At 47.0% G+C, this 22,048-nt stretch overlaps 1 protein-coding gene and 1 pseudogene across 1 annotated transcript in view; one reads left to right on the top strand and one right to left on the bottom strand.

Moving 5' to 3' along the window:
• Nucleotides 1–22,048, top strand: part of CHIC2 (cysteine rich hydrophobic domain 2) — a 55,578-nt gene that overhangs the window by 26,005 nt on the left and 7,525 nt on the right. The window contains exons 4-5 of the mRNA XM_040966670.1: nt 20,537–20,593; nt 20,759–20,818. Of these exons, the coding sequence (XP_040822604.1) occupies nt 20,537–20,593; nt 20,759–20,818 (117 nt within the window). The remainder of the gene's footprint in view (nt 1–20,536; nt 20,594–20,758; nt 20,819–22,048) is intronic.
• LOC121147247 lies at nt 3,629–4,088 on the bottom strand (annotated as a pseudogene).

Here is a 22,048-nt window from a genome sequence, read left to right as displayed (position 1 = left end):
GGGGTGCAGGAGGCCTCGGCGGGATCTTTTTTATGATTTCTTTGTTTTTATTTGGAAGGACAGAGTAACAGAGGGAGAGGTCGGGGCTGGGAGAGACAGACCTTCCATCAGCTGGTTCACTCCACAGATGGCTGCCCTAACTGGTCCGAAGCTGGGAGCCGGGAGCTTCTTCCAGGTCTGCCATGTGGGAGCGAGGCCTTGAGTCCTTGTAAGTGCTCTGCTCTCAGCAGCGGCAGAACTGCTGCGCCCAACGGCGGCCCCGCCCCGCCCCTGCAGCTTGCCTTGGTGAATGTTAGCATGGAGGGTACTTTTCTCTTGGGTCACTCTGGCTTACTTGTGATTTTTATCTCAAGTTCACTTATTGTAGGTGCTGTTGGAGCTTATGTTTCTATTCAGTCTGTCAGCCTCTGCCATTTACTGCCATTTACTAGCCATTTTGGAACATCAACCTTTCTTGTGATTTTGGGTTTTTTTCTTTTTTGTTGTTTTGTTTTGTTTAAAGACTGGCTTATTTTTATTGGATAGGCAGAGGAGGTGAGACAGAGACAAAGAACCTCTGTCTGCTGGTTCGTTCCCCAAGTGGCTGCAGCAGCAGGAGCTGGGCCAATCCAGGGCAGGAGCCCGGGGCTTCTTCCAGGTCTCGCACGAGGGTGCGGAGACCCAGGCACTTGGACCATCATCCATTGTTTTCCCAGGCCCTTCAGCAGCTGGGACATGAACCGGCACCCATCTGGGATCCTGGCAGTTAAAGTGGGAGAATTAGCCAATCGAGCCATTCTGCTGGGCTCTTTCTCATGATTCTTAACTCAGTTTAAACCTTTCAGTTTGGAATTTGTTCCCCTGCCATCAGTTGTTTATTTCCACTTTTTTTTTTTTTGCTGTCTTATTTTTGAAAATAATTTGAGTTGAAATTCATGCAGCAATTTAAAAGTGAACAACTCAGTGACAGCGCTTCTGCAGTTTTATGCAACGACCACTTTTTTCTCATCCTAAAACATTTCTCTCCCTCCAAAGTAAAACCGTAATCCATTCACCAGTGTCTGCTCTTGTCGCCTCCCTGTTGCCCTGGTCGGTCTCTCTGGATTTGCCAGTTTGAAAATTTCCTTTCAGTGGTATCACACAATAGGACTTTTTATGTTTGACTTCCACAGTTGCTTCATCGTGTTAATGGACCCACTCCACATATGGCTAGTGTGGCTGTGAGCATGGGGGTTTACTTCTCTGTGTGTGACCTGCGCGGATGGACCCACAGGACTGTTGTCTGTGCGTGTAGCTGCGCGGATGGGCCCACGGGACTGTTGTCTGTGTGTGTAGCTGCGCGGATGGACCCACGGGACTGTTGTCTGTGCGTGTAGCTGCGCGGATGGGCCCACGGGACTGTTGTCTGTGCGTGTAGCTGTGCGGATGGACCCACGGGACTGTTGTCTGTGCGTGTAGCTGCGCGGAGGGCCCACAGGACTGTGTTATTTCTGAGAGCAGTGTTCAGTCTAGAGCCTGGGAATGCCAGCCTCTCCTGGGTCCTCTACCCAGGGGCTGTGGTCTGGTGCTAGGATGGGGGCTGTGCTGTATCTCTCTGAGCCCTGGGTGGGATTACTTCTGCCCCTTTCTGGGTTGGTGCTCGCTGGCCCAGTGATGGTTCTGAGGTGCCCGCACTGCTCAGTGCTCACTGTGCCCCCTCAGGCGCTGTGTGGCGGTCTGTGGGGTCCTCCTCCTGCAGCACCCTCCTTCCTGGGGCCCTGTTCTAGGCCTGGCTGTGCTGACCCACCTCCTGACACTGGTCCGTCCCTGCGCTTCCTCAGCTGTCTGAGCAGTTACCGTGGTTCGGAGACTCTCCTGACTCAATAACATGGCAAACGGTCTGGCCTGCCTCTTGTTGCTGTTAATTTTGGTTGTCTTTTTGTCTTTTATCTGTTGTCTCAGGAACCACTGCACATTTTGTCCTGTTGTTCCCCGCACCTTTTTTTTTTTTAGCTTGTTTCAGGCTAAAACCTAGGGCCTCATGTTCCAGGCTGACAGAACATGCCAGTCTGAGTGCCAGCTTGGCTGGAGCGCCATGCGCAGCGCTGGGGTCGGCCGGCCCTGACGCTCTCCCGCAGAGCCCAGCGAGTCTCTGGGAGAGCTGGCTGGCTGAGTGCAGGGCTGCTGCAATTTATGAGCGCTTCTCCAGTCCAAAAAGAGGCAAACGTGTCTTTTGGGTCTACGAGTTCAAGGTGGCCACTTGCAGTCAAAAAAAAATTTGAAGTCTCTTGTATTTCAAATCTTGCTCTAAATCCTACATCTTGTGTATGTAATTTATATATATATATTTTAATATTTTCTATTTTTTGTTTTAAGATTTACCTGTTTTCATTGGGAAGGCAGGTTTACAGAGAGGGATAAGGAGATACAGAGAGAAAGATCCTCCATCCATTGGTTTACTTCCCAAGTGGCCAGAGCAGCTGGAGCTGAGCCAGTCCGAAGCCAAGAGCCAGGACCCTGTGTGGGCGCAGGGTCTCAAGGCCTTGGACCATCCTCCACTGCTTTCCCAGGTCACAAACAGGGAGCTGCATGGGAAGTAGAACAGCTGGGACATGAAGTGGCACCCGTATGGGATCCCAAGAGTACAAGCAAGGACCCAGCTGCTCGGTCATCACACCAGACCCTATATTTGTCTTAATAAAAATTGTGTTTCATGACTTACTAGGCTGATAACATAGAAAGAAGCGTGTTTGTCCTATGACATTTCTGAGTTTGATAACCATTGCTTTATACTGCCAATGTGCTGTTCTCTGGAGTTTGATTATTCTTTAAGCGACTAGGTAGTCCTGAAGCAGTGCTGTGGCCATGGCGCTGGCTTAGATTTTGAGGTTAAGTGGTTTCTTTTGTGGTGTAAAAAAGACACAAAAGCAAGAAAATAACTGCTCTATAATTTCAAACACCAATCTGTGCTTAGAAGACAATAAAACAGGAGACATTAGCCTAATAGCCTAATAGGGTCTTGACAAGAGCCCGGTGAGCTTACCAATGAGTGAAATGCTTTAGCTTTATTAAATAATAGATTTTGTGACATTTATTTTGCAAAAATGTTGTTTTTGTTTATACTTTGCTTCCTGATTGTGCCTGAGTTGTGGTATCAGTGACTTAGACAGTATGTGTCCAGGGCCCGATGCTGCAACGGGGCAGTAAAGCCACTGCACCTCCGGCATCCCACTGGGACAGCAGTTCAAATTCTGGCTCTTCACTTCCCGCCCAGCCCACTCCTGGTGTGTCCGGGACGTCAGTAGAGAATAACCTAAGTGCTTGGACCTGTGCAGGCACCTGGGAGACCTGGACAGCGCTTCTGGCTTCGGAGCAGCCCCGTTACAGCCTTGTAGAAAGTAGCCTGGCTGAGGGAGATCCCACTCCCGCTCTCCTGCCGTGTCTCTCTAACTCTGCCTTTCAAATAAATAAATAAATAGTTAACAATGACAAAGTAAGTGAGCATAATTTATGCATGCTTTCAGCCTGGCTCAGTGAAGACTCAGTTAATAATTTTGTGTTTTACTGCTTTTTCCTTTGGTTTGTTCTCTATCCCAAGAAGCTTTGTGTGCCATCTGCTTTTGCACACACATATGTCAGGTATCAACTTTAGTGATTTTCTAGACTTTATTTATTTGGGCAGCAGCTCCCCTTTTTTCAGCTGCTTGAGGGGCAGAAGCGCGAGGAGCGGGTGGGCCGAAGGCGGGCCGCCGTGCGTCACGGGCTTGTAGGTGACGGAGGACTCGCCCGGGTGGTGGCGACCATCTCGCGCTTTATCTCCACCTGCTTGAAGGTCTTGCTGTTGTACACGCCCACCGTGCTGCCCACCATCTCGGGCGGCATGATCATGTCCCGCAAGTGCGTCTTCACCACCTCGGGCTTCTCCATGGGCGGCGCCTCCTTCTTGGCCTTGCGCAGCCGCTTGAGCAGCGAGTGCTGCTTCCTGCGCAGGCCTGGCTCAGCCGCCGCCGCTGTTGCGCGCTGTACAGCTGCATGAGCTGCTCCTAGGACGAGTCGAGCAACTAGTCCAGGTCCACGCCGCGGTGCGTGAACTTGCGGAGCGTGCACTTCTTCTGCTCCACCTTTGCCATCTTGTCGTCTTCTCGGAAGAGAGCGACTATTTTTTTTTTAATGTAAATTTTATTTTTTTTAATTTATTTTTTTTTTATTATTCTTCATTGGAAAGGCGGATATACAGAGAGGAGAGACAGAGAGGAAGAGCTTCCGTCCGATGATTCACTCCCCAAGTGAGCGCAACGGGCCGATCCGAAGCCAGGAGCCTCTTCCGGGTCTCCCACACGGGTGCAGGGTCCCAAAGCTTTGGGTCGTCCTCATCTGCTTTCCCAGGCCACAGGCAGGGAGCTGGAAGGGAAGCGGGGCTGCCGGGATTAGAACCGGCGCCCATATGGGATCCCGGGCGTGCAAGGTGAGGACCTTAACCACTTGCGCCACCGCGCCGGGCCCGTAAATTTTATTTTTTATAATTTTTACATATTTGCTTAGGGTGTGAAGGGTCAAGGGCTACAGGAAGGTGGGTGAGACCATTGTTTTGACATTCTCTTTTTTTTCTTCCTGTATCTGGAGGGAGGGGAGGGATAAGGGGAGAAACCACACCCAGCCCCCCACCCCTCCCAGGGTCCCCCATGTGGGGCATGCTCCGAGGGTCCTGCTCAAGTGGTTTTGATGGTTCAGCAGTTTTGTATTGTTGCTGATCTTATCACTGCAATCACGGTGAAATCTCTCCAGAATCCACTGGCTGACACAGTCCACGTTAGAGTCTGCATTTGCCCGGATATTCACTACCAACATGTGGCTGGGGTAGTTGATTGATTTGTTCTGTCCTCTGTTCTCTGTTATGGTATCAGGTGTCCCCCAGGCTCCAGCATACTGCCATACCCTCCATGTGCTTCTGGATATGCTGTCCATTGCTCTAAGCCATTGAGGAGGCCCAGCTCTGACACATGCAGACCGTGGACACATGGTTAGACCATGGAACCTGCGACTTCCTCCATGGTTGCAGTTCTGAGTCCAGTGGTTCAACTGGGGGATTCCCAAAGAAACTTCACCTGAGGTGATCCAGACCTTATTCTCGTGTGTGTATGCCAGTACAGTCCGGCACCGTCCGTTGCCCAAATTGGCCTTCATGCACACTGTTAGTTGCAATTGCTCGGCCAGTTATCTCCAGCCCTGTCTTCTACACAAACCAATGGGTGTTGCAATCCAGCCCGATCATACCCGTCACACACTCGGCCCTCACACTAGGCTGTAGTGGGAGCTGCAGCCTAGTTGGAGTGACCTGCAATAACCCCCAGTAGGCCCACCCCCGCCCTGGTTCCTGTGCTTGCCAATAAGTACAGCAGACTTGCCTAGTCTGTCCCACATCTCATTCAGCTCTCATACATGTCAGTGAACGTTGAAGCCCACTATCCAATCAGCTGCACTATCCATCCCACAGACCTGCTGGCGGGTGCCACTCTGTCTAGACATTCCTGCCTCAGTCCTGGTTCTTATGCTCACCAGTCAGAGTGGCAACCCAAGAGGGAGGTGCCTACTATTTCCCTACTGAGCCCACTCCACTCCTGGATTGTGCACTCTCCCAGTGGTTCTGCAGTTTAGTTCAACAGAATTTCCACTGCCCCTCCTCCCCCCCATTGCCAACATCTGATAGCTGATGCTGCGGCAAAGCCTAACCAACCCTCTCCCCCTCTGGCTCATGCATGTACTAGTAGGTATAGTCCATCCAGCCTGGCTTTCCCCTGATCCGGCTCACATGAGACCAGCAGGTGTTGTAGTCCTGTACCCAATCCCAGCTCTCCCACTCACTCACAGTGAGAATAGTGGCTCGGCAGGGATTTGTCCACTCTCCCCCAGGTCTCACATGTGCTGGTTGGGCACTGCAGCCCAGTCTGGTATGGCCCACCTCACCTCAGCATTTGCCAGTGGGTGCTGCAGCCTGGCTCAGCCTGGACCACCCTCAGTTCCAGCCCATACTGGTGGGGACTACAGCAAGTCCCCAGTCTATCCTTAATGTGGCCTGGCTGATATTGGGCCCGATCTGGCATGACCCACACACCATTCTGTTTCTCGGATTTGCCAGCAGGTGATATGAACTGGCCAGCCTGGCTTGCCCCAAACCTGAGCCAAAGGTAAGCCTGGCAAAAGGTAGCCTAGCCCGGCATGACCTGCATTCTATCTCTATCCTGGTTTCTGCACTTGCCAGTAGACTATGGTTTGCTCGGCCCCGCCCAGTCCGACCCCTTCCAAAACCAACTTACACACTTACTGATGGATGGAGCTACCCTGCCAGCTTTGCCCAACACCCATGTCTAGACCACGTACTCACCAGTGAGAGCTATGACCCACTAGAGGAGTTTCCCAGATTCCCCCACTCGTGCCACTTCCAGACCCAGATCTCATGCATGCCAGTGGGTGCTTGGCCCTTACCCAGCATGGCCTGCGCCGTTTGCCCCGGCCTTTGTATGGGTTGATGCAACCCAGGGTGCTGCCTGGGTGCTACAACCCAAGCAGTCTGGACCTGCCCCACTTGTTCCCAGCTCCAGTACCGTGAGCATCGGTGAGTTCTATGGTCATGCCTAGCATAGCCCATCATCATTCCAACTCTCAAGCTAATCAGCAGGACTTGTAGTTCTCTAGGGTTGGGCCCACATACCCCCACAGAATCCAACCCCAGATCTGATTTTCTTGCATGCTGGTTGGTGTCATGGCCCAGTCTAATGTGACCCATCCACTGATCCGACATTTACTGTCTGGTTTTGGGATCTAGCCCTGCCAGACAGGCCCCCAGCCATAGCTTGTATGTGCACTGATGTGTGGTGGTCAGTCATGTTCCATGCTAACAAGCCCAACCCAGGACTCCCATGTGAGCTGGTGTACAGTCTGACCCATAAAGATCTTCAAGTCTCTCCCCTCCAAACCACCAGGTCTCAGCCCCCTTGCTTACCTGTAGGTGTACTGGCCCTGTTGTTGGTTGTTCCTCAGAATTCATTCCACACCTACATGTACAGTGGTCTTACCCATGGATATCCTTAGGCAGTAATTCCATACCCCAAGACCCCAGAGTTCGCCGCCAGGCAGCCAGTGGGTGGAGCCCAGCATCTTGCCCATATGGGCACTCTTGCCCATAAGCCCAGGACTTCCCCCTCACCCCACCTCCCCACCACGTAACAGCGAGGGATGGGGAGCTAGGATCCCCAGCAGGAAGCCTAGACCAGTGCAGGTATCCCCATCCACAGCTACATGGCTGGGGGATGCATAACCCACACCACTGCTAGACTTGCCTGGCCTCCACCCTAGACTTTAGTTTTGTATGCTGTCAGTCTTTACCCTTTCTGAACAAATAGTGCTAGATTTTTAACTTTATGAACTAGCTTCTTTTATAGACTTATTTATTTGAAAGGCAGACACCCAGATGGAGAGAGAGAGAATATCTTTCCTCTGTCATTCATTTTCCAAATGGCTACACCAACTGAGGAGCAAGTAACTTCACCCTGCTCTTTCCCAGGTGGATGGCAGTGTTCCATCCATTGCCTTTCTAGGAATATTAGTAGGAAGCTGGATTGGAAGGGGAGCTGATGCTTGGCTCTGGAATGCCAGTATTGGAAGTGGCAGCTTCATTTGTTGCACCATGCTGGTCACTTGACCAATGTCTTTATCCTGTTGCCTGCCTCCCTCCATCCTTCCCACCATTCTTCCCTCCCTCCCTCTCTCCCTCTCTCACTGTAACTGTATGGCTTTCTACAAGGGCTCTGTGTGGACTTGTTGTGAATATTCTTTATTTCCATTCCCTTTGGGTTCTGTATCGGGGAGTTGCCCACTGCGAAGCTGGGGACCTAAGTGCTAGTGTGTGCTGCCTGGGACTTAGGCTTTCATGCTTGAGCACACTACCTTGGGAGGAGATTCAAAAGCTGTTGTCTTAAGCTCAGTTTTCACTTCTCTGGGATGAGGTTAACCCCTCCTTGTAGTACTGAGAATTACGTAAATGTTTGCATTGTATTCAACACAGCATTTTGCCTCTGGTTGGTATTGTTCCCAGTATCTGTCTTGATGCCATTGTATTCCTTGTAGCTTGTGTGTGGGCCTCCCCTGGTGTCAGTGAATGTGTCTAGCTGGTGACATTCTGGGGTTAGCTGGAGCATAGAGGTTCAGAGGTGGTCTTGACTGGTCCACATGAGCACCCTGCCTGAACAGTGAAATACAGGAGAACTGTTTGTGCAGGAAAAGCATAGGGAAGTAGAAAGAGAAGGGACCACACTTAAAGCCAGCTGACTTTGAACAAGTCCCGATATCCCCTCAGAGCCTGAAAGGCTCTTCCATTTCCCTTCCCTTTCCTTTTTTCTTTTAAAGATTTATTTTGTTTTTTATTGGAAGGCAGAATTGGAGAGGAAGAGAAACAGAGATGTCTATTTTCTGATTCACTCCCCAAATAGCCTTAAGAGCCAGAGCTGGGTCGATCCAAAGCCAGGAGCCAAGAGCTTCTTCAGGGTCTCCCATGTTAGTGCAGGGTCCCAAGGCTTTGAGTCATCCTCTACTGCTTTTCTAGGCCACAAGCAGGGAGCAGAATGGGAAGTGGAGCAGCCAGGGCTAGAACTGGCATCCATGTGGAACGCCAGCACTGCCGATAGATGCTTAACCTACTCTGCAAGGCACTGGCCCCTTCCCTTTCCTTTCCTTATAATCTGGGAATATGATAGGCTATCTGACCTCACAGATATTTTCTAGCTCTCAACATCTAAAGGTTTTTGAGAATTGAGTTGCAAAAGACTATAAACAGTCTCTATTTTGAAGCTTTAAGAAGGAACTCTATTGATTTTATATTTCAAATAAAAAGTTTTTGGTAAATTTTCATGTAAAATTTTTTTCTAAGGGTTATTTTTTGAAGACTTATTTTTATTATAAAGGCAGACTTAGAGAGAAGGAGAGACAAACGTCTTCCATCCTTTTTCACTCCCCAAGTGGCTGCAATAGCCAGAGCTGAGCTGATCCAAAACCAGGAGCCAGGAGCTTCCTTTGAGTCTGCCATGCGGGTGCAGGGTCCCAAGACTTTGGGTCGTCCTTGACTGCTTTCCCAGGGCACAAGCAGGGAGCTGGATGGGAAGCAGAGCAGCTGGGATATGAACCAGCACCCATACGTGATCCCTGGCATTCAAAGCGAGAACTTAAATCTGTCACTTTGCTGGGCTCTAAATACTGTTTTTTAAAACAGTGTTTTATTTTGATTGCTTGAAAGCAGAATTATGGGTGTGGTGGAAGAGAAAGAGGGAGATCTTTCATCCACTCATTCGTTCCCCAAATGACTTCAATGGCTGGAGCTGAGGTGATTCAAAACCAGGAGCCAGGAGCTTCCTCCAGGTCTCCCATGTGGGTGCAGGGTCCCAAGGCCTTGGGCTATCCTTTGTGATGTTCCCAGTGTGTTAACAGGAGCTGGAAATGAACAAGTTGGGATTGGAACCTGTCAACGTCCATTTGGGATGCCAGTGCTAGCTAGCTGCCTGCGCCATAACATTTGCTCCTCAGATAAATTTTAAAATTATTTTTTATCTGTAAGTTTTTGTAGACGGCTTCTGTTACCAGAAATGCCCGGTGGGTTCTTTCCTCAGCTTAGTATAGAAATAAAAAGCCGGGAATCTGTTGCAAACAGAAAAGTTTATTTGCGAAGGGACCAGGGAGCAGGGAAGGGAAGGAAAGGGAAGCACCTCTGGGAGAGAAGCCTGGAGGTGGGGTGCTCTCGAAAGAGGAGGGAGAGAGAGACACCAAAGGTTTGAGGAAGGGTCTAGGGGTTTTAAGCCTTCCGTGACCCCTCCTTGTTGGGCGGGAGCCTACAGGTAAGATGTTTCCCATTGGTGGTCTCTTAATTAGGAAATGGGTGGGCAATGCTGGTGCCGCCCATTTGAAGGTGTGGCCAAGACCTCAGCAGGCCTGGATGGTCTCAGCTTCTATTTAGTTTTTGAAATGTTGATGAAAAGGATTTGTCTTTTCTTTTTATATGTTTTGTATGAATGCAAATAACAGTAATCCCGTTTAATTATGTTTCTTTAATTAAAGTTACAATTTTAAACTTAGATTTACTTATGAGTGTATTTTCTTTCAACTTGATGTTTAATTATTCAGTAATGTGAGTTCCTCTGGTTAGAATACTAAGGGTTGGGGTTCTAAGTGGGAGGGTTGAGTAGAGGCTTTTGAAATTGGAGGCAACCTTGAGGATGACAAGACACTCAAGGGAAAGTGGACCCACGAGGGTCGCAGGGAAACGTGGAAAGGGCAATGCTGGACCCCACACCGACCAAGACTGTGTTCCAGATCTGAGCATTGAAACCAGAACTCGGAGTCCTAATGCAAGTAGTCATCATAGAACAAGAAGAGTTTTGAGGTTCTAAATAATTAGATGAATGTCTCCAGGTCATGAAGCAAAGTTAAGAAGGAATCCTGAGAAGTTTCTGGGAGCAAGAGATTGAGGGGGGGGAATATATTCCTAAACTGCTGTTTTTGATTGAATATTTAGCAGATTGATATCGAATCACTTTAGAATGCCATCCAGTTTGCTTTGTTTCAGTAAATATAACACATATTTATAAAGGCTTTCCTGTGGTTAGCAGTGATCTTCATCAGTCTTTCTTCTTTTAGATACTTTCTTTGATGTCATTTTCCAGGAGTCTGTTCTTTATTATGGGAGAAGGGCTCATTTTGTTATTGTATTTTAGTGTATAGTGACAAATTTAGCAGCATAAAGAACATTTTAACTAAACTCTATAGGTAAACCTAGAGAACTCAACTTGGATTATAGGTTTGTGTATTGACACCGGAAGCTGCTTCGTGTTTTCCCTTCATGTATATAACTGTGTTGGAAACATGAGATGGAGTGATGTACTGCTTTCCTGAACTGGAAAATCCAGTTTCATCTAGATCCAGTTTTTCCCAAGTTAAGCAACAGATTCTGTTGAATTCCATTCCTGATCTCAAAGGAGTTAGAACTGGTGGCTCTTTTTTAATATATTTTTATTTTGAATTTTGAATTATGTGGTACAATTTTGTATAGGCTGGGATTTCCCCCCAAACTCCCACCCCCTGACAGATTTTCCCCATTTTACTACAGTGGTGACAACAAGCTGATTCTAAAATTCATATGGGAAAGCAAAGGCCACGATGCCTCTTAGGAGGTTGTTGGCAAGGGGAAGGGAAGAGCGTCACTCAGCTGGCTTGTGGAATCGGTGTGTTCAGTGGATCCCTGCAGCGGGGAGAGGGGCCCCCAGCCACACACGGGCATTTGGGTCACACTTCAGAGACAAAGCAGGAAGTGAGAAGGCAAGTCACAGAGAGCCGACTGGGCACGAGTCCACTTGGGTGACATCTGAAAGCAGGCACAAGCCATGCAAAGCGGCAGTCAGAAAGGCAGAGGCGGCTTTCCCGTTGTGTTAGATAACTGACCTTTAGAAGTCCTTATTATCTATAATTAATCATATAATTCATGGTTTATAACATTCACTCAAAATCAATCAATTCCTGATGTTTGCATAATTTCTGTGTGGAAACTTTCTGCCTCAAGTCCTGTTCTTCCTTGAGGCATACATGTGGGACCAATGTTCTGCCTTCAGGACCCGTCCAGTTCCTGGCCAGTTCCTGCCCAGACGGGAGAGAGAGGGAGCCAGCCCTGAAGCACCGCTGCAGGGTGCACAGGGTGACTGGTCAGGTACTGTGGGCACAGGTGCTGCAGGCACTTGTCCTCACCGCTCAGCACTTCCCCCAAGACAGGGAGCAGCCACAGAAGATGCCCCAGAAGTTCCTGGACAGATGGGAGGCTGTTCATTTTGGTGCAGAAAGCTTCCTGACTAGCAGGCATCTTCCTGACTTTTGTGACGATGCCTCCTACTGACTCTGAGAGGCTGAGAACGTCGGGTGCTGAGGGGTGCTGAGGTCAGGGTGCGGGAGCAGGACAAGAACTGCGCGTGCTGATCTAATCCTGACTGAGGGGCTGTCACTTCTTGTCTTTTTTCCTGCTTCCTTTGTTTTGACATGCAAGATCAAGAAGTAAGTTTAACCTTTTGGAAACCCTGTTTCAGTAGCTTTGTGAAAGTGATCTCACATGAAAAGACTTCTGGTAATGAGAATACATTTAATGCTATTTCATTCTCAAAATGTCTGGGCATTCAAACTAAGAAAATAAGGCGGTTAGTGTGAACAGCCCCGATGGTTGCGAACCCGACCTCCACGGGTGCAGCCTTGCTTTCCCGATGCTGCAACCCCTGGCCTGGGCCGCAGCCGCAGCTGGCAGTGTGCTTGCAGATTTCCTGTGGCAGGGACACAGCCACCTGAGCCGTCGCCTCAGAGGCCGAAAGCTGGAGCCTGAAGGCGCAGCCTGGAGTTGACCCAGCTACTCTGTTGTAGGAGGCAGGGCTCTTAACTGCCAGGCTAAATGCCCATTCTGACAATTTGGTTTTGAGCAGACAGGAAGTTAATGTTCGTGAGGCCAGTACTGTGGCGTAGAGGGTAAAGCTGTCTCCTGCGACACTGGCATTCCATACAGGCGCCAGTTGTAGTCCTAGCTGCTCTCATTCCCATCCTGGCTCCTGATTAGGACCGTTTCATCTGACTGTTGTGGCATTTGGGGAGTGAACCAACAGACGGAAAACCTCTCTTTCTCTTCAATTACATTTTTTAAAGTTGCATTTTTTTTAAAGATTTATTTCTTTTTATTACGAAGTCAGATATACAGAGAGGAGGAGAGACAGAGAGGAAGATCTTCCGTCCAATGATTCACTCCCCAAGTGAGCACAACTGCCAGAGCTGAGCTGATCCTATCCAAAGCCAGGAGCCAGGAACTTCCTCCAGGTCTCCCACGCAGGTACAGGTCTCAAGGCTTTGGGCCGTCCTTCACTGCTTTCCCAGATCACAAGCAGGGAGCTGGATGGGAAGTGGAGCTGCCGGGATTAGAACCGGTGCCCCATATGGGATCCCGGCATGTTCAAGGTGAGGACTTCAGCTGCTAGGCCAATGCGCCGGGCCCTAAAATGTTTGCTTTTACAAGAAGATACTGTATGGAGCCTAAAGCGTGCAGAGAAGGCGTTGGGACTTTAAAGATGTATTGGACGGAGAACTGGCTGACATGGCGTTCTCCGACAGTGTTTAGAACCTCTGTTGACTTGGTGGCTTGCAGGATTTGCCTGTCTTCTTCCCTGACTACTTTGCAAGGCAGCTATCCCTTGAGTTTGTAATTCAGATCATTTGTTCATTCCTAAAATGCCCATTTGATGTTTTCATGGGTTCCCTTTTTCGTAGAAAATTTGTATTTTCACCAAGCAAAATTCTGTTTTCTTAAATGCATTCATAGTTGTAGAGTAAGTTACTCAAGGCTGACAACTTGATTAATGGCTTAGGTAACTTGCATGGCATAGATGCTGACTTGTCTATGCAGTTAGAGATCTTCCGTCTGCTGCTTCATTCCCTGGGCTGCCTGGCCGAAGCCAGGAGCTTCATTTGGGTCTCCTGTGGAGAGCGGGGTGCTAAAGCCCCCCAATTCTGAGGATTGCCAAAGGGCGTAGAATTGTTATCTTCTGCAGCTACTTCCTGCTGTTTAGGGGCATCGTAGGTCTTGCCTTTTTGGGGTTTGGGAGTCTGTTCCTATCTCAAATAGTTCACAAGTTCATCTTATGAGCAGTACTACCAATGGCTATGCCGCCTCTCAGAAACAAGAAACCACCGCCGTTAGGGCTAAAATCCGCCTCTTACGGCTAAAACCACCGCCTCGAAGGCGAAAATAAAATAACTTTTACTCTATACACTTATGCTGGCGCAGGCTGAAAATTCCCTGTACGGGCCACCAATTGCCGCCATCTAGCAGCGACACTAAAAAGACGAGGCACACTCTGGAGGGTCCGGGAAAAGCCGGAACCGCAACCGGACCTCTCACTGCCAAAAGCGGCCACGTATAAACCCTTTTCTCCGCTGCCCCTTTCCCCACTGGCCTCAGCTTTCCTCTGCCGCTTCTCCGGTCCTCTCTCCGCCACGCTTTCTCGTTCTTGTCCCCGTTTTCTGCTGCATTTCTCTGTTCTTGTCCCTGAACTTAGGTCTTACTACTTCTCTACCGCTTTTCCAGCCCTCTCTTCGCCACCCTTCTTCCCGCCTGTCCTTCTTCGTTGTAGTTTCTCCGTCTTTCTCATCATCATCCGTCTGTCCGTCATCTCTCCGTCCATCCCAGCTTTTATAACGGCTACTTTTATATCGTTCTCCACCAATCACTTCTCCCCGTGGGTCCACTTGGTGCTACATGATAGGCCAGTAGCAATGACATAATTGCAGCGAGGGCATCAGCCTATCCCTGTGACTTCCTGTTTACCTGCTGGCGAGACCAACTCTGCCTCCTGGCCCTAGGCCAGTGGCCATCTTACAACAGCCCTTCCCAATCCCAGGAGCGGCTTTAGCACCCCGCTCCCCACAGTCTCCCACTTGGGTGGCAGAAATCCAAAGTCTGGTGCCCTCCTCCATTGCTTTTCCCAGGCTACAAGCAGGGAGTTCAGTCAGAAGGGCAGCAGCTGGGATGTGAACTGGCACCCATACGAAGGCCAGCATTGCAGACAGTGCCTTGATGTCACAGAGGCCAGCCCCAGCAGAGTATGTTTTAAGTAACATGCTCTTCAGAGAGTCAGCTCTGCAGTCCTGAGCCAGTGGGTTTAAAGGCCATTTAATCCTGATTTCAATTTCTGACCTTACTTTATCCTGTTGTGTAGTTTGTAATTTCTTTTCCCTAAACCGTAAGGATTCTTGTTTAAAATGGAACTAAAACAAGATGCCTTATGAGCTTGTACAAATTAAATAACAAAAGACAGACGCCTGTGTGGGAGCTGACTTGGCTTGCAGGGGCTGCTTCCTGGCCTGCCTGTCAGCAGGGGTCTGCCCGGTGCCCGTTGCCTCAGCACTGATACCAGCTCTGTAGTACTAACGGTTCCAATTTCCTGCTGTCATTTGAAGCTGTTTTAGATTGGTGGAATACTAGTTCCTGAAATGTTTTCAGGAGCTCTTAAAATTGTGGAGGACATTTTATGTATTTATGTGTCGCGTTTTTGTTTTTGGGTTTTTTTTTTTTTTTTTTGGAAGAGGAGCAGTGGTTTGTATCATTCACAAAGCAGGGTAGTGGGGCCTGGTGCGGTAGCCTAGTGGCTAAAGTCCTTGCCTTGCCCGCACCAGGATTCCATATGGGCACCGCACCAGGATTCCATATGGGCACCAGTTCTGGTCCCGGCAGCCCTACTTCCCACCCTCTCCCTGCCTGTGGCCTGGGAAGGCAGTTGAGGGTGGCCCCAGGCCTTGGGACCCTGCATGCACATGTGATACCTGAAGGAGGCTCCGGGCTCCTGGCTTCGGATTGGCTCAGCTCCTGCCATTGTCACCACTTGGGAAGTAAAGATTATCAGATAGAAGATCTTCCTCTCTGTATGTCTGACTTTCCAATAAAGATAGAATAAAAAAAGAGAGAAGCAAAATAGGGTAGCCACAGAAGGTGGTGACGACTCGGGGTAGGCTAGCTTGTGCACGGCGCATGAAATCGTTAGATGACACCTGTTGGCGCTCGTCGGTCACAGCTCGGCACTGAGAGGACATTTGTGATAAACAGAATACTGGCATTCAGCTGTTACTGCCAAACAGTGTTACGAATATTGCTAATGAAACTTTGATAGGTATTTTAATGTATTTACACCATTTGTAAATTAATATGTAAAATGTTTAAAAGAACTTTTACATATGGGAAGGGAATCTGTTTAAGAATCCTTTTGAAGATTCTGTTCATATTCAGGTCTGTCTTGTTGGTGAATCTGTTTTATGTGTCATAATTTGTAGATATGCTGTTCCATTTTTTTGCATACCCCTGGAATATGAGATGTAATGTACACAGCATGTGTTAACATATCTTAGCATCTTTGACTTGTAAAGACAAATTATTCTGGGCCCGGTACGGTGGCCTAGCAGCTGAATTCCTCATCTTGAACATACCAGGATCCCATATGGGGCACCAGTTCTAATCCCGGCAGCTCCACTTCCCATCCAGCTCCCTGCTTGTGGTCTGGGAAAGCAGTGAAGGACGGCCTCAAGCCTTGGGACCCTGCACCCATGTGGGAGACCTGGGGGAAGTTCCTGGCTCCTGGCGTCAGATAGGCGCAGCTCAGCCGTTGTGCTCACTTGGGGAGTGAATCATTGGACGGAAGATCTTCCCCTCTGTCTCTCCTCTGTATATCTGACTTTGTAATAAAAATAAATAAATCTTTAAAAAAAGACAAATTATTCTATTTCTTTGGGGAACATTCAGAGAAATTTTGTTAAAGGTACTACACTTGTCTTGTTTTTGGCCGTAAGAACTCTGAAAGTTGTGAGATTTTGAGTGATTTGATTGGTGAGATCTGGAAAGCCACTTCTTTGGGAAGCTTCTTTTTCAAATAATCGTGACTGAATCAATCATTAGGAATGAAGCGTGATGCTCTTAAGATTGTGTGCGTGGCTTCTTGGTAACCCATTATATATTATGGGTAATAGTTTATATATAGGGTCTAATAATTTATTTCTTAAAAGTTATGGTATTGAGGAAAAATTACAAAAAATGCTTCATGGGAGTCACATTTGATTTTTAAGTGATTTTCTTAAACGTTTAGAGTGTGTTTTATTACGTTAAGCTTGTTTCGGAAGTTGTTGAGGTCTGCCATGTAAGGTTATGTCAGGAAGGGGATGTAGTTCGCCATTTTTTAGGTACTCAGACGCTTTTACTTCTCTTACAGGTTTTGTTTCATTTTGGGCTCATTTCCACAGTTGTGCCCAAAATTTCAGATGGGACTAAAGGCAGTAGCAGAAGTCAGTTGCCTGCACTTACTGTTGAACTTATCTGTCTGGAGTCCACTGCGCGGCTGCACTGGTGTTTTTGAATTGCTGCTGTTCTTTTTCCTGGAACGTGACCGAATGGCTCTGCTAGGGCTGGCTCACAGAAGCCCACTGTTGCTGGGAAGAAGTGCTCATTGCCTGTGAGCCCTCTCCCATGGGGGTCCAGGTCCTGACCTCTTAGTGTCCCCGCCTTGCTTGGGCCTTCCTGTTACAAACAGGGCCCAGGGTAAAGGTAGCTTTGCTGGGGACGTGTCTGGTGAGGACCGTTGACCTGTCCCCTGGCTTGCGCGAGCCCTGAGGAGGGTTAGGCTCTGCCCTGGCCTAGCTCTCTCAGCGCCGCGAAAGGCGTGTTCCCCAGGACCGTCAGTCTGGTGCTTCCCACCAGCACTGAGGAAGGTCAGGAACAAGGTCTCGTTTTAGAAGCCTGCCTCGAACATTCCAAAATCATGTTTGGTCAGTGGTTTACATGGACAGATCACACATGCATCATTTTTGAGAAGTATAATTAGTTGCCTTAACTTGTTTTTAAAAATCAAAATTCAAGGGCACAGTGGTTTAGTTTTTTCTGTTTGTTTTGGCCTTGGCTTTTGGGTGATTGGGGTTTTTGCCTGTTCAGTTAGTAACCATGAAGTTTGACAGCGTTGAATCTTATATGAAGATACTTTTAAATAATGTTTGTGGAGAGCTCATTTTAAGGAAAAAGCTATTCATTGACTTTGAAATCTTTTTCTAACAAGCAAAAACTTAAGTTGTAATTCAATTTTTCCAGGAACTTTTTGGCACGCCCTTGCATTTCATTAGAGATAATTACCCGATGGTTCCGTGGGTGTAGACTCTTCACTTGGTCTCCGATGGCTGCAGTTGTAACGTGCTTTCTTTTCATGTTTAAAGCCTTTGGAATGGCTTTTGGAAGCAACGCTGTGTCTTATTTTTGCAGTATCTGCCATATTACAATTGTGTTGAATCTTAAGGATATATTTTGATTTTGTTAACCAAAAGTAATTGCAGAATATTAAACATTAGAGCTTTCTTAGAGCTTTCTTCCCATTTAATTTGGGCTTTTGTTGTTCCTAACAAAACATTGTGTGGCACGGTTTCTTCTTGGTCCCCCCTCCGCCGCCTCCTTTTTGCCTGCCAGCATGTATGTGCCTGTCACCTTGGTGTGCGTCCCTCTCTGGTTTTGTGTGTCCTCACCTGCTCCTCACTGTAAATCATTGCCATGTCAAGGGCAGTGACTCATTCAGCTGCACGTGCAAGTCCTTTCTTCTCTTTCACCTGTCAAGCAGGAAAGAAGTGTCACAGCGAGATCAGATGGGGCTCATTCACAGCGTGTACTTAGACTGTCACACGGATAGAAATATTTTATATTTAGGTACTTATTCAGAGTCTGACGTGCCAGGGTTTGGTTTGAAACTCCTAAATTTTGTACGATATAGTTATTAGTATAAGAAACCCTATTATTATATTGAAGCCCTAATTAGATGCCAAGAGTAAATTCTAATTTATTTGAAGTAAATATTTTGAAACTTAAGGTTCATACTTTGTAATTATCTTGTGTTCAGATACTGGTAGTTGATTTAAATTACTTAAATGATTTTATGTTTTGAAATTGTGTGTACATGTGTGTACGCATGGATATTTCATGAAGAGACCCAGTGTTGCTACAACATGGTGCAAGTTCAAGTTTCCCATGGGACGAGGATGTGGGAGTTAGCTACATTTACTCGGGTTGAGTAATAAATATTCACAGAATGTAACGGTAAACTTTGGAGAACTGGTTTATATATGTTAGAGTAAACCAAGGGACTTAGAAAACTTCTGCCTACCCTAGTTTTTCATCACCACCAGCCGCCCTAAGCCATCAGTAAAAGTAAAGCTTCAAATTGTATAGTAATCTTAATCTATTATTCAGAGGACTCAGAAAGGACGAATACCAGGTAGGTTCAGGTCTGAATCGGTCTGCCGTGGGCTTAGCAGCAGCGGGCGGGCAGGCAGATGCCTGCTCCGCGCAGCGCCTCCTGCCATTTCTCACCATTGATAGAGTAGCCTTTCAGAGTCAATGAGCTTGTCAAGGCGACAACTTCACAGACCTGAGAGGCGGTTTGAGAGGTCAGCCCTTTTCAGGTTCGCTGTGATGCAAATGAACCTTAATGCTTAAACAACTATTGGAATTTTTATGTCTGCTCCTTGTTCTTTTTTCTTCACAAAGTCATTGACGAGACGTTCAGTGCTTTTTAAATTGGAAGTTGCATTGTGCTAAAGACCTAGTACAGATTTACGGAGGGCTGAAAGCAGTTAGATCATGTTCTTTTCATGGTGCGATTAGAATCAAATCGATTTCCCTCCAGCCTTCAGCTTTCAGATGGCAATTTTAACAAAGCTTGGGGGCTAGACAAGGGACAAAACGACTGAACTGAATGCTAATTACACTCTGCAGCCTTATTTTCTTTTGATTTGGGGCTGACTGGCAACTAAATTAACAAAAAGTGTGACCATAACTGCTGCCCTATTTTCATTTAAAAGGAGAGCTGCCTCTAAACGGCTCTCTGGACAAAGCAGCCAGTGAGGTCTGCTCATCATTGTTAACAAGGGCACTTCTTTTTCCTTTAAAATTCTTGCCAGAAAGACTGTTCCCAAAAGGTAATGCAATAAATTGGCTCTTGGCGTTGCTAGTGTCCTGAGAGGTGGTGCGTTTTCTGATCCCTTTATGAGATGAACTTGAGAAGTGGAAGGCAGTAGTGGTGGCTGGTTAGTAGCTATGGCACCTGTGTGACTTTGGTGTGTGCAGTGTGTTCCATATGCTAAAAGGCAAGATGATCACTGGATCACAGAAGATCCTCTGAATAAATATGGATCGTTTATCGGCCATCAGTCAGAGCCCATGGTGCCTCACCTGCCTTACTCTGTGACGTGTGGATTTTCACGGGGGCTTGTTAGCACTGCTTTACAGTGATCCGCACGCACAACAGTGGCAGCTTTCTCCTTGGCTTGCAGGAGTCCCGCAGCTGCAGCGAGTGGCAGTGCTGTCACTTTGGCACCTGCGGCTGTGTCCGTCACATCCTGACACCTGGCACCATGAATTATCTTCTCTTTTGTGCCCACTCCAAAGCAAGAAACGTGTCATGTTGCATAGTGTGGATTGCAGCAGTGAAGTGAAGTGAATTTCTCAGTTCCTGAAATAGTATGAAGACTTTGATTTTGCTACCAGATGATGCTTTTATGTCAGTTTACAGACAAAGTTGGGCTATTGCTGGAAAATCTATCTGTGGGGTAATCAGTAAACTGGCTTTTAAGTGTGGCCATTTCTTTTAACTATAATAGGAAAATTAGTTTACATATGACTGGTTTTTTCATTAATCAATTTTGAGGTTTTTTAAAATTTACTCAAAAGATATGTTTGTGTTTTGTTAAAAAATTTTTCATTACTTTTTAAGTATTGCAAAAATATTTTTGAAAGAAGTTGGGTGGTTAAATTGACACCTTCTGTGGAGCTTTTTAGACTTTTGACGGTCTCTGTCGGAGCCTTGAGAGCTTGGCAGTGCTGCTGACAACCCTGCGCCCAGGCAGTGTCTTATCTTCCTCCCCTGTTCACACAGAAAGCAGCTGCAAAGTAAAGTTTTTCTAAACTGGTTGAGAGTGAACTTTTTTCTCATTTGTCTTCCAGACACGAAGATCGATTGAGAAGTTATTAGAATGGGAAAACAATAGGTTATACCACAAGGTGAGTACCGCAGGGAGCAGCTTCGGGCTGTTGGGGCCTGAGCCGCGCAGTATGGAAACAGATGCTTTTGTTGAACTAAAAATATGAAAGGTGGACAAATGGGTCAGTCTGTGTCCGCAGTCCAAAGGAGCTCATTTTTCTTCCTTTCCTCTTCTGCTTGTCTAGCTGTGCTTGCACTGGAGACTGAGCAAAAGGAAATGTGAAACGAATAACATGATGGAATATGTAAGTTAAAGGGCTGTTTTGTGAGTTTCTCTATTAAATGATCATTTATTTTGCCTCTGATCTTATTCTTTCCATGATTATTAATCAGCAAAGATGTCAGGAGCTTAATCTCCTGAGTGCAAGGATTTTCTACGGTTCACAGATGCATGGGTTGATGTGCAAAGACTGATTTATAAAGTTATGAATGACTTGAAAACAAGGCTTTGCTGTGTTCTGAAAAATAATAAATTAATTGCCAAGATAAAATAGCCTGAACGTGTGCTGATGGAGTGTGAAATTTTAGATGCTGGGTGAAGAATAACCACGACTTTGGTTACGCAGCAAGGCGAGATATGGCTTTTCATATCATGCTAATCGAGTTCCCCAGGATGGGAGAAAAGCTCTGAGCACAGCCTTTGGGGCCTGAGAACCCTTGGCCCGCGCAGCTCTGGCTGCCCGTGGACCTGAGGCCTGGCCCGAGCGCTCAGAGGCCTCGGCGTGGCTTTGTCCGAAGTGTCTTAATGAGCAGCGAGGCCATGTCACGCATCCTGGGCTTATTCCTCCCAAAGGGCCTAATTTCACCTGTTGGTCGAGTCCATTCGGATGCCCTTCCAACTGTTTCTCTTTCTTTGGAAAGTCCAGAATATTACAGAAAATTACAAACTTTTGTTTATCCTCCCTTAAGCTTGAGTGTTTTGTTTTAACCAGGGAAAAGTATTACATTAAAAGAAAAAGATCTAAGGAGAGGTAATTGTGTGTGTGTGTGTGTGTAAGATTCAACAGTGTTCACAGAATTGGAAAGGATCAGGAAGTCATTTTTTTTGTCAGCATTTTCCTATTCTTCTGACAGTCAAATCCCATTTCTAGTCTTGAACATAAAAGGTGTTTTAAAGGTTTTTTTCATAGACTAGCTCTAGTCAATTCACTTATTAATGTAGATTTTATTTTTATTAAACATGTTAATTCATAATGATAAGAAAGATTTGATACTTATAAAAAAAGTACATTCAGGTAGGCTGTTTTGAGGTTAACCTATAGAAATGCTAGTTTAAATTCTCATCATAGATAGTAAAAGGATTTACATATGTATTTGGGGTGGAAAGATGGATATTTAGGAAATTTAAAGGATTTTGTGAAAAAAGTATTTGCAATATTTATAAACACAGACTGAAAACTTACATACTTATAAACCACAGGCTTAAAACTGAGAATTTAGTGTGTGTGTCCATCTCTAGATTCAGTTTGAGAAGG

The sequence above is a fragment of the Ochotona curzoniae genome, unplaced genomic scaffold (assembly GCF_017591425.1).
Source record: "Ochotona curzoniae isolate NIBS_2020 unplaced genomic scaffold, NIBS_Ocur_1.0 scaffold_4506, whole genome shotgun sequence".
In the NCBI taxonomy this organism is placed as follows: Eukaryota; Metazoa; Chordata; class Mammalia; order Lagomorpha; family Ochotonidae; genus Ochotona; species Ochotona curzoniae.
Note: the sequence above shows the minus strand (reverse complement) of the source record. Positions and strands in the feature narration are given on the sequence as shown.